Source organism: Ornithorhynchus anatinus, chromosome 16 (assembly GCF_004115215.2).
Source record: "Ornithorhynchus anatinus isolate Pmale09 chromosome 16, mOrnAna1.pri.v4, whole genome shotgun sequence".
Classification (NCBI taxonomy): domain Eukaryota; kingdom Metazoa; phylum Chordata; class Mammalia; order Monotremata; family Ornithorhynchidae; genus Ornithorhynchus; species Ornithorhynchus anatinus.
In genome coordinates this window covers 18,055,497-18,072,036 of record NC_041743.1, presented here as the reverse complement: position 1 = coordinate 18,072,036, position 16,540 = coordinate 18,055,497, and the positions used below count along the sequence as shown (strand labels likewise).

Here is a 16,540-nt window from a genome sequence, read left to right as displayed (position 1 = left end):
AACTCACACTTATGTATTTCTACGTTAGAATGGATAAATCAAGAGTCCCATTCATTTAGATTAGAAAAGCTATGTATGAAAATACCTATTCATCCATTGGAAAATTATGAACTAATCTTAAATGTCTGTTTTAAGAAGTGTATCAACTTTACCGATGCATTGAGGAAGAGCTGTCCAAGTTCCTTGAATACACGTTACTTTCTTCTTTCCAATCACTGTAAATGCTTCTTGGCAACTGTATTCTACCGAATCCCCATGATGATATGGTGGAGGATGGTTAGATTTGAGATCACCGTGGTTGAGTTCAGGAGGGTTGCCACATGTTTTTTCAACCTCTAATAAATTGAGCTCTTTATTAAAATCCTTTCAATATAAGAAAAAGCACACATAAATAATTGTTTTTGAAGTGTTACCTTTACAAGCAGGCAAAGGTGTCCATTTTCCATCACGGCATTCAATTCTCTTAGATCCTTCCATTATAAATTTTGCATCACATTTATATTCCACAACTTCTCCATGACGATATGCCCTCTTCTCAGTTTTTTTATTAGATTTTCCATTGGCAAGAGTGGGTAGAGGTCCACAGGGTTTTACCACCTCTGCAATAAAAAGAGCATGTGAATTCTCATTATGGTGTTTTTCATTTAAAATATATACAGCAAAAGAGGTGCAACTCCCTGGATTTTGTTTCTCATTTCCGATGTAAAAAATGCATCTCAATGAATATGAAATGATGTTTAGCATGCTTACTGAGGAAGAGTAGAATGATTTATTTTTCCAAATTTCAGCAGAATTTTAGTGTAACATCAGTTTAGAAGTAATAATAATATTAGTAGAAATAATGGTATTTATTGAGCACCCACTGAGTATAAGTGCTTGGGAAATATAACTGAAGTACAAGGTATGTTCTAGTGGAGCCCTCGGGGACTGAAATTTTAGTGGAAAAGGCAGAAAGAGAAATACGCAGAGGCAATGGAATCAGAATAAGGAAAATTTAAAGTTTAATTGAAAAAGCATATATTTGTACTTTGGATGAGCATAAATGAATTCCTATGAAGTGTCAGAGTCCGCTGAGAGCTTGATAAGAGGTTCAGACCCTAGTGGAGTACAGCAGATCTAATCTTCACTGCACATAAGATATATGAATGTTGCAGGAAGAATAGCAAGACCGCTCTACAGTCTTCGTGAATCTTAGCAAAACATTTGATATTACCAGTAGACCTGGTCTCTAGCAACTCCTGAAAAAGTTTGGCTGCCATGAAAAGTTTTATCAAGACTCTAAGACTATTATTTGATGATACAGTTGGGAAAGTCAAAACCGTTCCCCATTATCCATTAAATAAATCAAGACTTCTGTTCAATCTATTCTATTCTCAAGGATAAAATGAGGAATCTGAAAATTGGGATCAAACTATTGTCATATAATTATAATCATGGTATTTGTTAAGAGCTTACTGTATGCCAAGCACTGTTCTAAGCACTGGGTAGATACAAGGTACTCAGGTTGTCCCACGTGGGGCTCACAGTCTTATGCCCCATTTTCCAGATGAGGTAACTGAGGCCCAGAGAAGTGAAGCGACTTGCCTGAGGCTACACAGCAGACAACTGGTCAAACCGGAATTAGAGCCCATGACCTTCTAACTCCCAGGCCCTTGCTCTATCCACTACACCACGCTGCTTTTCCAAAATATGATTTTAGTCCTCTGGGAAACTCTTCAACAGCCAGGAAAAATAATCAATTCCCTTTGAATTGCCTACATAGCAACTCAGGAACAGAGTTTCCAGTACTCTACCAGTCTCAGCTATGGGGGAGAATCAAGCAGAGGCCTACCCATTCCATTCATAGCTTGGGCAGAGGCTAGCAAGTGGAAGGCAATCTGCTACAAGTCAAAACTCACCTGAGCTGGACAGCAGCAGCATGGGAGAGAGTCAAGGGTGGACACTCAAGTTTACTGCGTGGAAGAAGGCAATGGTAAACCACTTCTGTATTTTTACCAAGAAAACTCTATGGATACACTACCAGAACGATTGCAGATAGAGGTGGAACATTCTGGGACAGATATATCCATGGAGTCGCTATGGGTAGGAGATGATTTGACAGCATAAGACAAGACAATTATGGATGACTGTGCTCTGGATGTACACAAACACACACAACTCACTCATGCACAAATTACGATATATTGTGAGTTACTGCAAATCAGCAAGGCGCTAAGGCAGGACAATTCGTTTGGAGAAGATAAAGGTTTAATTCCAGCCTGTACCTCACAAACCCATTATACTACGAAGATCAATATCAATGCAACAGAGTTGAATATGGTCACTGAATTCTGTTACCTGAGAACAGTGCTCGGCACATAGTAAGCGCTTAACAAATACCAACATTATTAAGTATTGTCCAATGATGAAAAGATAGCCTCCCAAGGTACAAAACAGAATCAGTTAGGATGGGTGTGTCTTTGGGGAGGGCCAAGGAATTAGTGTGACGTTTAAATCATATCAAGATTCAGACAAACCTATTCTCGGTAATTGCATTCAATCTTCATGATGGCTGGGAAGTAGAGATTTAAATGGTAATAATCATAATAACAATTATAACTATATGTAGTCATTCATTCAATTGTATTTACTGAGCACTTACTGTGTGTAGCTTGGAAAGTACAATTCAGCCACAAATAGAAACAATCCCTACCCAACAATGGGCTCACAATCTAGAATGCATGTTTGCATATGTATATATGTGTATGTATGTATGTGTATGTATGTATGTGTATGTATGCATGCAATGTAAGCATCTCCTCAGCACCGTTCATTCTAAGACAGGATTTTACCTTGACAAGTTGGAGGGTCAGGGGACCATCCAAAGTGGTAGCATTGAATGGAGTCAGGTCCGACTCTTTTCTGTCTGTTCTGACAGATAAACGACAAAACATCTCCAACTTTGTATTTATCCTTCCCATTAATTGCTCTTATATTTGGTGTTAGATCTGGAATATCACATTCTATTTCTGAAAGAAGAAAAAAGGCCAACTAAATAAATTTAATATCATAAATACGTCTGATTGTTGTGATAAAAAAGAAATGGTGTGGTGAGTCCATTCATGAGTCAAGCTTTAAACTCACACAGGCTTATAATAATAATGATAATAATAATCATGGTATTTAAGTGCTTACTATGTGCCAAGCACTGTTCTGAGCACTGACGTAGATACAGGGTAATCAAGTTGTCCCACATAGGGCTCACACCTTTAATCCCTGTTTTAAAGTTGAGGTAACTGAGGCACAGAGAAGTTAAGCGACTTGCCCAAGGTCTCACAGCAGACTAGTGGTAGAACCAGAATTAGAACCCACGACCTCTGACTCCCAAGCCCTTGCTCTTTCCACTAAGCCACGCTGCTTCTCTTATCATAGAATGGACTAACCTTACCAAAGAGGCAATTGAGATGCCAGAGTCTGAAAGGACCAAGTGAACTTCTCTGGGCCTTCTTTTGAAGAGGCTGAATCCAGAGATCATAGCTAGGACCCAGTTGAAGGATACAAAGTTCTACTTTACTATGCCAAGTGTTAGCTGGTGGCTGACATTGAGGTTGGGGGCATGCCGCCAAAATATGTCAAGTTTAGAGTACTAAAATTGTACGGATGGGGGGGAATGCTGGAAAGAGCAGGAGAATGGGGTGGGGAAGATAATGGTAGTAGTGCAGAAGTGACTAGAACGCAAAAGGCAGGATGATGGGCTCTGAACAGTGACTAACCCTTCAGAGAAGGAGAATGGAAGTGCAATGAGAACAACAGGAACCTATCATCTCCACAAAGGGCTTCAAACTGTAGGCAGCAGAGAATAAAGAGAGTGTTGGGAAAGAGGGATCAAAACCTGTGAAATGGAAATTAAGACAGTGAGACATGGACTGTGTCCAGTGGAATTATCTTGCATTTACCACAGCAATTAGTACATGGCACATAGTAAATGCTTAGCAAATATAAAATAAAATAAAAAATAAAAACAAAACCTCACCCACCTCTCTGGAGGATATACACTTTAGGAACCTCCCAAACTGCCCCAAAGTGAAATCAGAGGCAAGGAAAGTCACCTCAGGGGAAGACTGGGGGATATTGGAAGGCCAGGAGGGAGGTGGAAGGGATTCATTGGTCTGAACTTCAGTGTGGGATGAGCCATTATTTTGTACCTCTTGATGTGTCACCTAATTCTTGGATTGGTAATTATATCCAAGTGAAAGGAGGGTTCTTTCTCTTTTTGGGTGGTTTCTCTTACAGGAGGCTGGCATTTAATCAAGAGATGGAGGTTGTCAGCAACAACAAGAACTAAAGGTTGTTTCTGTCACGACTGAATGTTTTTATATGCGCATCTGTTTTGGAATGAGATTGCATGCACAGAAATAAATGAAGATGCCAATGAAACTGTAACAGGATACAGAAAGAATGTCATAAAGGGAATTGAGAACAAAATTAATATTGACAGGAAGAAGCGAGTTTCTGGTATTGCTGCCTACAGTCCCTGCTGCCTACTTGTGTTTGAGAAAGGAGGAGATAAAGAAAAGCTGCAAAGCATCCTGACAGTTGTGGATTTAAACTGTACAGGGCTTGGGGAGAAATAGCCCTTGAAAGACAAGTGCTGCTCCAGACCAGAGACCATTTAGCCCGTAAGCCAAACTCCTTCCAGGAGGGATCCAAAAGGGCAGCAGTACTCTTGGGTCTTTGAGAAGTATCTCTTGTTTACACCAAGTTCGACCCAGGTCTTTATCAGGAATCTGGTACACACCACGTTTCTTCTTCTCTTTACCTGAAATTAATCACCTAGTAATAGTTCTGTGATCTGAGCATGTCCTTTGGAAGACTGACAGAGTGTGGTGGCATACGGCAGCAACTTTCAGACCAAACTGAAGATGGATAGAGCAATTGTAGTGTTGAACTTGATAGCTGGGAATCGTCAACCTGTCACAGTCCTTACATACAACTCCTGGAACAGGGCAACCAGGGCATATTTCAGGAATTGCTGTGCAAATACAGTGTTAAGCAAAAGGAAAGAGAACAGACAAAGAAGAAAAGAAACAGCATGGCCTAGTGGAAAGAACAGGGGCTTGGGAGTTAGAGGACCCGGGTTCTAATTCTAGTTCTCTTACTTGGATGCTGTGCAACCTTGGGCAAATTACTTAACTTCTCTGTACCTCAGTTCCTTCTTCTCTAAAATGGGAATTAAGGCTGTGAAGCCCGCATGGGAAATAGACTGTTCAACCTGATTAGTTTGTATCCACCTCAGTGCTTAGTAGAATGCCTGGCACATAGTAAGCACTTAACAAATATCATTAAAAATGCATTAATGCATTTTCACAATTCAAAGCGTTGACCAAACAAAAAAGGTACTAGTGAAGAAGAGAATAAATTGTTTTGCTATGAAATTATGATGTAAATAATCACCAATGATTGAAAATCTATTTCACAGTATTTTTGTGTACATTAGGCAGATAATTACTTTTCAAAATGCTATCTTAAACATTCTACTCAGCAAGAAGACACCTGTGTGGGCAAGAGATCTGTCATTATCTTTTTAAAAATACAACGGTCCTTACGCTAACGCTAAATCAAATGGGGTTGTATCACTCTATCTTAAGCTAGTTAAAGTATCCCTAAGGATGTGGGGAAGAAAAAGGGTGGAGTGTAAGTCACAGTAACCTTTGCAGTGCTATCTCAAAGTGAGAGACCATCACAATAAATTTTGGCATAAAAATGAAATAAAGCAAATGCAAAGAGTACTTCAAGAAAAATGTTAAAACCGGGGATGGCTGTACTGAGCATTCTATGGCAAGACAGGATTAGAAAAAATGTAGTGCAGCCAGACACAGAGAGAGCAACTTTTCATTGAGCAATGGCAAACTGGGAGTGGGTCATTGAGCCTAGAATGTTGAGGTAGGCGGGGAAGACAATGGAAGATAAGGAGAAGGAGGAAAGGAGGAGACAGAAGGGCAGAAAAGGAGAAAAAGTGGACGCGGCCAGAGAAAGGCCAAGATTCTTCTCTTTCCTGCTGATCATTTGTCTCAGCCACTGCCAAATCCATTTTTTTCTCATCCTCACTGAGCTCTGGGGCCAGACCAGAAGCTTCTCTCATGACAATGAGGTGGACCTCTGTGGTGGCAACTGCAAAGAGAGGCAGTGGGGCTCAGTGGAAAGACCACGGACCTGGGAGTCAAAGGTCATGGGTTCTAATCCTGATTCCACCACTTGTCAACTGCGTGACTTTGGACAAGTCACTTAAGTTCTCTGTGCCTCAGTTACCTCATCTGGAAAATGGGGATTACAACTGTGAGCCCCACATGGGACAACCTGTTTACCTTGTATCTACCCAGTGCTTAGAACAGTGCTTGGCACATAGTAAGTGCTTAACAAATACCAAATTATTATTATTCTTAACAGCAGACAGCAGCTCTATCATGGGAGGTAGCCCTGAGGTGTCTGCAGCCCTGCCACAAGAAGAACCTGCAGCCTCAGTGGCTGTGGAGCCACTAACCATCCTTGTTCTCACAGGGCTCCAGGGCACTGGGGAGAGGGGTTTCTGGTGTGGGTTTGGAAACTGGTTAGGATGTGTAAGTGGTCATAGTTGTGTTGGTAACATCCATACAGTAGGAGGCAATAGATGTAGCCTATGTCACAGCTCTACTTCCAGTCCCTTCCTGCTTCCTGGGGTGACACAAGTCATCAAAAGCTATAGGGACTAAAAACATATGTCTTTGGCTCATCAGTGCCGACTCCATGGCTGAGACTCTTCTCACCCTTGTAGAATTATCATCTCAAGCTATGATCCTCTCAACACACCTTCCCTATTTAGTACACATGGATGAGAGAAACAACTGATTTTATGATAAGCTAAAGTTCACTGACTAAACTGTGTGGACAGAAAACATGTTTTAGCATCAAAACAATGGAAAATGTTCAAGGAAGAGGCATAACCACGAGCGGTGGGAGAAAACAGCAGAAGGCAGGTCAGCCTGGTGAATACAGTAGGGAGAACACGGAACAGACTTTCCGGGAAGATGACAGCATAAAGAGAGAGTGGTGAAAATGATTCCAGGCCCTGAAGGCAGTGCAGGGAAGATAATAATGAAGCAGGGGGCAATCTTTATATTCACACATTACCTAGTCACCCCCAGACCTGCCAATAAAAATATCACTGTAGGTAGCCGCAGTTTATATGGCAATAACTTTAGCAGGAAGCACTCTGTAGTCTCTTTTCCTCTTGAATCACTCACCATGGCATTCAGGTATATGGGACCAACCATCCTCACCACACACTATGGAATCTGTTGTGCTCCTTCCTTCTCTGCGAATGTATCCATCAAGGCAGTCGTATTCTAGTTCGCTGTTAAGTTGAAATAGTATTTCGTTTCCCTCATATCTGGCATTCCTGAATTCTGGTCTTTTACAGGTTTCTGAAATGGAAAACATTTGGGACCTTCATCTTTGCTGTACCTAAAGCCCACATTACAATGTTTAAAACAATGTTTAAAATCTCTGGAGGGAAGTTTAAAAAGGTAAAAAAATAATATATTTGCTCTCATTCAATTGAACCATAGCGCTTTGGGTGTTTTCAGGGCCGAATTCCAACCCAGATCAAAGATATTCAGACAAAAGCCAAATCAGCCCAGCCATAACACTATGAGAATTTAGGAAAGCCCTTAAAACATCAAATCACTCACTAATACAGATTGGTTGAACCGACCATCCCTTTTGCAAGCATTTCAACTCTCCTGATTCTGTTCCTTCTGGTGTCGTATATCCTTCTATACATCGATATTGTGCAATTTCATTTACATTATATGACTCATTTGTTTCAGAAAAATGCCCGTTATTAATATAAAGTTTCTTACAATTTCCTGAAATGGAGAGAGAACAAACAACATGTATTAAGACATTAATACTGGTGTACAATTGAAAGAACATTTAAAAAGCATTTAATTCACTGCATTGACAAGAGTTTTCCCCAGGCACCCCACATAGAGATATCATAGCTGCCATTTCTACTGGAGGAAGTATCCTCGGGTCCGTTACAGTCCTGGGTTTGTAGCCCCATTTTTAGTACATTTTGGGAAATAAACAGTCTTTTAAAGCTTCCACTATTATTTTTCATTGATTGTTAAATAGAATTTCAAATATAATTCATGGCATATTTATGCATTTGGTTTAAAATGATTTTTTTCATACATTGGCCTATCTGAGGTCCTCAAATGTCCTGATGCCAAAACTCCAAACCTTGCCAGGCTGGGGAATCAATTAGTCAATTGTTAGGATTGATTGAGAGCTCACTGTATGCAGAGCACTTTACTAAGTGTTTGGGAGAGTACACTATAATAGAGTTGGTAGCTTACAGTCTAGAGGGGGAAACAGATATTGACATAAATAAATACATTCAATTTCATATATGTACATAAGGTCTATGGGGAGGGAGGGGTGAATGAAGGGTACAAATCTTAGTGTAAGGGTGTGCTGAAGGGAGTTGGAGAGGAGGAAATGGAAGCTTAGTCAGGGAAGACCTCTTGGAGGAGATGTGCTTTTAATAAAACTTTGAAGGTGAGGAGAGTCACATATGAAGAGAGAGGAAGTTCCAGGTCCGAGGCCAGCCCCACTTTTCCTTATCTCCCACTCCCTTCTGTGTCGCCCTGACTATGAGAAATAGAGGAATCTTTGATCACAAAGTAGTGCAGCCTTTACATTTCAAAGATAAAAACAATAAAAAGTCATAAAAAGCTTGAGAATCACAGTATCTATAACGTGATTCAAGTCATTGAAGGTTGAAACAGAATATAATCTCTTATTGTAATTTTCCATGTCATTGGGTGAGCATTTCTTTTTGAATAAATCCTCAATTCCTCTTTTCCCAATCCCTTTTGCGCAGCACTGATTTGCACTCTTTATTCACCACTCCTCCCCCCGACACCAGGTCCCACAGCACTTAGATGCATGTTGTTGTCTTAAGCTTTTGAGTCATGTCCAACCCACAGAGTTACCATAGACACATCGTTCCCAGAATGCCCCACTTTCATCTGCAATCGTTCTGGTAGTGTATCCACAGAGTTTTCTTGGTAAAAATATGGAAGTGGTTTACCACTGCCTCCTTCCGTGCAGTAAACCTGAGTCTCTGCCCTCGACTCTCTCCCATGCCACTGCTGCCCAGTACAGGGGTGTTCTGACTTGTAGCAGATTGCCTGTCACCCAAGCTAGGAGTGGAATGGACAGGCCTCTGCTTGATTCTCCCTCCTGCAGTCTTGACTGGTAGAGTACTGCAAACTCTCCAGGGGCAACCCTGAGAGGGAACCTAGGTGCTTATCCATAATTTATTCATTTATATTAATGTCTGTTTCTGCTGCTATAAATGGTAAGCTCAGTATGGGTGGGAAAAATATCTACCAACTCTGTTATATGATTCTATTTCACTTTCCCAAATGCTTAACTCAGTGCTCTGCATACAGTAAGTGCTCAATAAATATGTTGGTATTTGTTAAGCGCTTACTATGTGCCGAGCACTGTTCTAAGCACTGGGGTAGACATAGGGGAATCAGGTTGTCCCACATGGGGCTCACAGTCTTAATCCCCATTTTACAGATGAGGTAACTGAGGCCCAGAGAAGTTAAGTGACTTGCCCACAGTCACACAGCTGACAAGTGGCAGAGCCAGGATTCGAACTCATGACCTCTGACTTCAAAGCCCGTGCTCTTTCCACTGAGCCATGCTGCTTCTCCAATATGTGTGATTGGTTGATCGATAGTATGCAGTGAATGAGAATGCAACAACTTTGGGTTACTAGAATAAATGATACATGGGCTTTTTCTTCCAATAAACATGGAAGATGTAAAATTACACAGATACTTGAATATCACTGACCATTCTGTGGAGATATTCATTCATTCTTTCAATCATATTTATTGAGTGCTTACAGTGTGCACAGCACTGTACTAAGCACTTGGGAGAGTACAATGCACCAAAAATGAGAGACAATCCCTGCCCACAACAAGCTTAATCAATTTAACAATCAGTGGTATTTACAGAATATCTGCTGTGCACCTGTTTGGGTGAATACAAAATAATCTGTAGGCATGAGATCTACCTTTAAAGCGATTACAATCTAGTGGCTCAGTGGAAAATGCCCGGGTTTAGGAGTTAGAGGTCATGGGTTCTAATCCTGGCTCCGCCACCTGTCAGCTGTGTGGTTTTGGGCAAGTCATTTACCTTCTCGTTGCCTCAGTTCCCTCATCTGTAAAAATGGGGATTAAGACTGTGAGCCTCAGGCGGGACAACCTGATTACCCTGCATCTATCCCAGCGCTTAGAACAGTGCTTAGCACATAGTGAGTGCTTAACAAATACCAACATTATTATTATTATTGGCTCCCAACCAGACAGATTATCCTAGCTAGAGCACCTAGCTAGAACTCGTAGGTTAGTTTACATGTCCTAGTAAGCCAAGGTCTATTAATTAAGGGTCTTGCTAAGCACTTAATATCTTTTCTAAGTGCTGGAGTAGATAAGAGTTAATCAGGGTAGACACAGTCCATGCCTCACATGGGGTTTACAGCCTAAATAGCAGGGAGTAAGATTTAATCCCCATTTGACAGATGAGATAACTGAGACACAGAGATTCATTCATTCAGTTGTATTTATTTTTTACCGTGTGCAAAGCACTGTACTAAGCACTTGGAAAGAACAATTGGGTAACAGAGACAATCCCTACCCAACAATGGGCTCACAGGGATGTTAAGTGACTTTCCCAAAATCACACAGCAGACACAGTCATTCCACTAAACAACTCTACCTCCATAAGTAGGTGTCCTCATAGTTAACCAGAGCCTTCTAATTAGGAACCCATTTCTGGATATCCATATTCCATCAGTTAACTCAGATCTCCAAACAGTTTTCTAACCATCCATTTTTCTTTTTAGCTAGTTTTCTAATTAGATAATTAGGTAAGGACTCCTTGTCAGATTTTTCATTCAACTTGAGTCTTAGTCATGCTTTTCTAGTTAGCTATGGATCACTTTACAGGTTTGTTAGTTGCTGGATAGGAAGTTTACTAGAAAAATAAGATCTCCTACTTAACCAGGGTTTCTTAATTCACTGCTCTCCCATTCTGTCTGTAACTCATACTGTGTGGAGAATATGTCTAACAATTCTTTTGTACCCCAAGAGCTTAGTACCCTGTTCTGCATTTACTGTGTGATGCATGACTTCATTCCTGAAGGCTGAATTAGTGAGGTCTTAGTGCAAAATGATATTGAAATGTTGTGAAGCAATCATAACATCTATCTTTCAGTTTATAAATATAGACTATAAGCTGCTCTAGACTGGCAGCTCCTGGTGGGCAGGTAACATGTCTACCAACTCTTTGTACTCTCCCAAGAGCTTAGTACAGTGCTCTGAACAGAGTGAGTGCACAATAAATATGACAGTAAGTCCATCACTGGGCAGGGATTGTCTCTATCTGTTGCCCAATTGTATATTCCAAGCACTTAGTACAGTGCTCTGCACATATAAGAGCTCAATAAATACTATTGAATGAATGAATGATAGTCTGATTTATAAAACATCCTTTGTGATATGTGAGAGTCATTATGTTCACAGATGCAGTATATCATCTCAGCAAGTAGATTAAATTTAGGCTGAACAAGAAAACAAAGCACACAGAACAGAGTTTTTTCAAAGTTTACATAACTTATCTGAGTCTTGATTGTGAAAGAGCACTTACCAAACTACAGTTCTGTTAAAAAAGGATTAAAAATTGAGGTCATTCTTCATTCTATTTCCTACTCTGTCTTCTCAGAAAGCAGTTGAACGCTCACCTGTTCTTACAGTTTGACCATTTTCTAAAGTGTATAAGTTTTCAGTCTGGCCAGAGATTGGAGGGGGGAATTGAGGGAAGGAATCACATGGACCACCTCAAGTGCACTGTACTCTCCCAAGCGTCAAGTGCAGTGCCATGCACACAGTAAGCACTCAGTAAATACCACTGACTGACTGATTGATCAGGGTCTTCTAGTTAGCTAAAATCTCCAATTAACTTGGAGACTTTTAGCTAACAAAGTTCTTAAGGTGATTTAAGTTATCTAATGAATTATAATCTCCCATTAAGTAGGGTCTTCTGTTTAGGTACAGTTATCTTTCAGCTGCAGATTCCTTGTTAATAATTGTTTTCTATTTAACCAAGTTCTGCCTGTCTGACTGTTACCCAAATTCTTCTAGTTAATGCACCCTGGTTAACCAAGTTCTCAGTTAGACAGTGTCTTCTAATGGACTAGAATCTCCTGTTAAGAGTATCCTTTTTTTTAGGGTTCTACTAAATAGCTGTGGTTTCTTAGTTGGCATGGATTTCCTAGCTACCTAGGACCACCTTTTAGCTTGGGACTATTTAGCTGTGGGCTTTCCTGGATAGCCTGATTCTAAAGATAGCTAGCTAAGGTTACCTAGTTAGATTCTTATAATTAACCAACACCTCCTGGTTAATTAGCTCTTCCTCATTATCCAGGGATTCCTATTTACCCTGAGGCTCCAAGGTAAGCAGGTTTCCTAGTTATATATGGCCTCAAATTATCCCATTTCCTATTTAACCAGGGTCTCTTAGTGCTCTCCTGTTTCCTAGATTACCAAGAGTTCCCAGTAACCCACTTTCCCTTACCTAGTTTTTCTCTAGTACTATTTTTAACTGGATCCAATACTTACCTATACAAACTGTCACATTTTTCTTCCACCTGTCTTTTCTTTCCCTTCATTCTGAGACTGTGATGCCAAGTTCATGATTGTTACAACTCCCAAATGGGCAAATTATTTTTATTAGTTTCAGAGTAAAAATGCCCCAGCATTGCTGGGGAGAAGCAGCACGGATCAGTGGAAAGAGCATGGGCTTGGGAGTCAGAGGTCATAGGTTCTAATCCCAGCTAAACTGCTTGTCAGCTGTGTGACTTTGGGCAAGTCACTTCACTTCTCTGTATCTCAGTTACCTCATCTGTAAAAATGGGAATTAAGATTGTGAGCCCCACGTAGAATAACTTGATTGCCTTGTATCGCCCCAGCACTTAGAACAGTGCTTTGCACATAGTAAGCGCTTAACAAATACCATTATTATTATTATTATTATTGTTATTGCTGCTTGCTGGTTTCACTGAGTTGGAAAATCCTTCAAAGAGATTACATCTTCTAGATTGTAATGTACATACTGCAGTAATTTTTAATCAGGAGTGTCTGTTGGCCTATATTGGTAGTTTTTTTAGACATTACCAGGTATGTTCTCCCATAAAGCATCAGTTGCCTCCATATGAGTCTCTTGAGCTCCTGATAGGCTCAGAGACACTTGTGGGAACAGCTGTCCAGGAGGGCTGGGCTCTGGCAGGGCGTGAGGGGACAGGGTTGGAGGGACAGGTCTTGGGAATAGAAAGGATTAAAGTTGAGATGCTCCAGATGATGTAAATTCCTTGTTTCAGGGGGAAAGGCTCTCAGAGGGAATAGCAGTAGAGTGAACTGTGTATTGATAACTAGGGAGACCTGGAGACAACACAGGGAGAGACTTGTAGGTGTCAATTGGAAATTGACTAGGAACTCCTCGATTTTGTGGGGCTGACTACCTATTAGCTGACTTGTGGCCTCATCATGGGTACCAGACATATGCAGTGGCAAAGATGAGTTTGACATCCCTAGAGCCTCATCTGAAAGATCATGCCAAGTGTATTTAACATACAAGTGCACACTAAATAGGCCCAGTACATTATGTGGGCATAGAAGGAAGTGACCTCCATAACTCCACCCTTGGCTGCGCTCATGAAAACTGTGGGGCATGCATTGTGAGGCACCAGGGGTCTTTTGGCTTTTCTAAAGGATCGTAGAAAAGCATTTGTAGTTATTCCAAGAGAGGTAAAAAGAAATCTAAAAAGGTAAAATCACACTGTAGACCCTACAAATTGCTTATTCCATTAAATTCAGAAATGCTTATCCTAGTATTCTTTCTCTAATACCTAAAATTTTCTTATTTCTTAGTATCACTTCCTCCTAGTGTTTCTATAACTGGAGTGCACTCAATGTTTCAGACCATATTAATGTGCCTCTGTAGAGCCACAGTTGTTTAGAAGAGTAGAGGAATAGAAGAATCTTGGTCCTTTACCACTTTCTTTTTGACAGGCCTCACATCCGAAGGGTTACAAGGGGTGGTGGGGGGATGTCTGGAATAGATATTGCTCCCATCAGAGTTACTGGATATTTTTGTAGAGGCCCATTAGAGTGTGAAATACACATGGAACTGGAGTCTTTCACCAGGCCTGCATATCCTAACTATTTAGATTATTCTATCATTTAGGGTAATAAGTACCATCGCAACCATCGGTCAATGTATTGAACAATGTATGAACTCAGATTATGACTCAGAAAGGAGGCACAGTTCTTTTTCTTGCCGATAAGGACACGGGGAAAAAGATGTTGCTTATGTTCCTACTTCATAAAATAATCCCAGAGGCATACTAAATGACATACAAAGTCAAATGCTTAGATGAGAATGAGCCATCATTCTGGTTTACTCCTGCATTCACTCCAGCTTTTAGCCAGTGCTTTGAACTGTGCTTGGTACATAGTAAGCACTTAAATGCCATTATTATTATTATTTGATTACTTTTTTATCATATTTGCTTCACTTGGATCAGTACCCTTTGGGCACTTCATGTTCATCCCACTCTCATCCTCATAACACTTATGGACATATCAGTAGTTTACTTTTATTAATACCTCTCATCCCCCTCTAGACTGTAAGCTGGTTTTGAGCAAATAAAATGTCTACTAACTCTGCTTCATTGGGCTCTCCCTTTGTACAGTGCTCTGCACACAGTAAGCACTCAATAAATACCATTGGTTGATTGATTCAGTGATTGATATAACCAATTCTCATACGGCACTAGCTCTCCTTTGGCTAGTTTCTTTGACCCTGACAGACATTCTTCACATTTAGGACAAATGGTCTACTCATGCCTAAAGATCAGGACTTATTTCTAGATTTTGTCACTGTAACTAGTAAGACTGAAAATATATAATGAAAATGCACTCATGAATTTATACTTATCTATTGCAATTAGCTACTTAACTTTTGTGAGTTCAAAATATAGGTGAAAGAGTTAATTTAGCTAAATGATGAGATCATAAAGAAATGATGAAAAAAATGAAGAATGGACAAAACACTATATAATTTTTTTCTGATTTCTACCTTATAATAATGAATAGATGAATATTTGTTAAATCATAGTTTAAAAAGTTACAAATATTATAATACTAAAAGTGTTGGTCCTTGGATAGAAACACTTCAACAAATAGGAACTGATCACAGATAGCTATGCTACTTTTAGGTTAAGAACAGAAACCCTCTGATGGCTGTTTTCCATCTGTGTGATTTTTGCCGATTATTTTCGTTGACTTTGTAGGGAACAAGAGGTCAAATGATTTTTCTTTTCCTACTCCCTTCTGCGTCATCCTTGCATTTGGATTTGCTCCCTTTTTCACTCCTCCCTCAGCCCCACACCTCTTATATACATATCTGTAATTTATATTAATGTCTGTCTTTCCCCTCTAGACTGTAAGCTGGTTGTAGGCAGAGAACGTCTACCATATCTCCCAAGCTCTTAGTACAGTGTTTTTTTACACACTAAGCCCTCAATTAATGTGATTGATTGATTACATACACCCCCTGAGCAGAAAATCTTATTCAAGAACCTTAGCAATTAATTGTTGTGGGGGTAGGTGGGAAGACATTCTAAGATTGTTTGACAGCATCAGTACCTTTCTGACTATGATTAGGACTTCATAATTGTTTGACAAGAAATACAGTGATGAAAGAAATAGCTAAAGGTACCATTGAATTGGACAAATTCTCATTTGCTTACACAATATGTTCAGTAATCACAAAGTATGTCAATCACAATCATGCCAATCAATCAATACATGATATTTACTGTGCACTTGCTGAATGGAAAGTATTGAACTAAATGTTTGGTAGAGTAAATCATTACATATAGACATGATCTGTACTTTGAAAGAGCTTAAAACCCAGCTGGGGAGATAGACATAAATAATATATATATATACACACACACACACATATATATATATATATATATACACACATATATATATATGTATTAAGGACTTCTCCAGATGACAATCTTACCTTGTGCAGCACAGTAAGTCCATGATAGAACAAAAACAATCCTTTGCAGAAATTTCATTTTTAGTGTCTGAGAAGAGTAGGGGGCCACATTTAATGTCCAATACTGTGATGACTCCTTAGGGACACTTCCCTATGAGGAACCACTCTAAATGGGGCAGAATAAGCAGTCCACAAATAAAGGGAGGGACTGGTGGTTCCGCCCATTAATTACCGTAAGTGTTGGAAGATCCCCTAAACTCTGGCCAGACTGTAGAAAGCACGATTCTCAGTATGCACTCACTGGCCACTTGGTCATGACCTGTTTTGCTCGTTTTTTTGGTTTTTTTCTTAAAGCCACAGGAATGCACTC

At 40.0% G+C, this 16,540-nt stretch overlaps 1 protein-coding gene across 6 annotated transcripts in view; it reads right to left on the bottom strand.

The window, feature by feature from the left end:
• LOC100087850 (complement factor H-related protein 5) overlaps positions 1–16,386 on the bottom strand; it is a 52,617-nt gene extending 36,231 nt beyond the window's left edge. For 2 of the 6 annotated variants that reach the window (XM_029081544.2, XM_029081543.2), the window contains exons 1-6: positions 16,192–16,385; positions 7,707–7,883; positions 7,260–7,439; positions 2,832–3,008; positions 414–599; positions 153–335 (exon numbers count right to left, since the gene is read on the bottom strand). In XM_029081544.2, the coding sequence (XP_028937377.1) occupies positions 153–335; positions 414–599; positions 2,832–3,008; positions 7,260–7,439; positions 7,707–7,883; positions 16,192–16,249 (961 nt within the window). In that variant the 5' untranslated portion in view covers positions 16,250–16,385. Of the gene's footprint in view, positions 1–152; positions 336–413; positions 600–2,831; positions 3,009–7,259; positions 7,440–7,706; positions 7,884–16,191 lie in introns of all 6 variants that reach the window. The other 4 variants (XM_029081541.2, XM_029081542.2, XM_029081545.2 and 1 more) reach the window with 3 other exon arrangements.
• Positions 16,387–16,540: the final 154 nt, after the last annotated feature.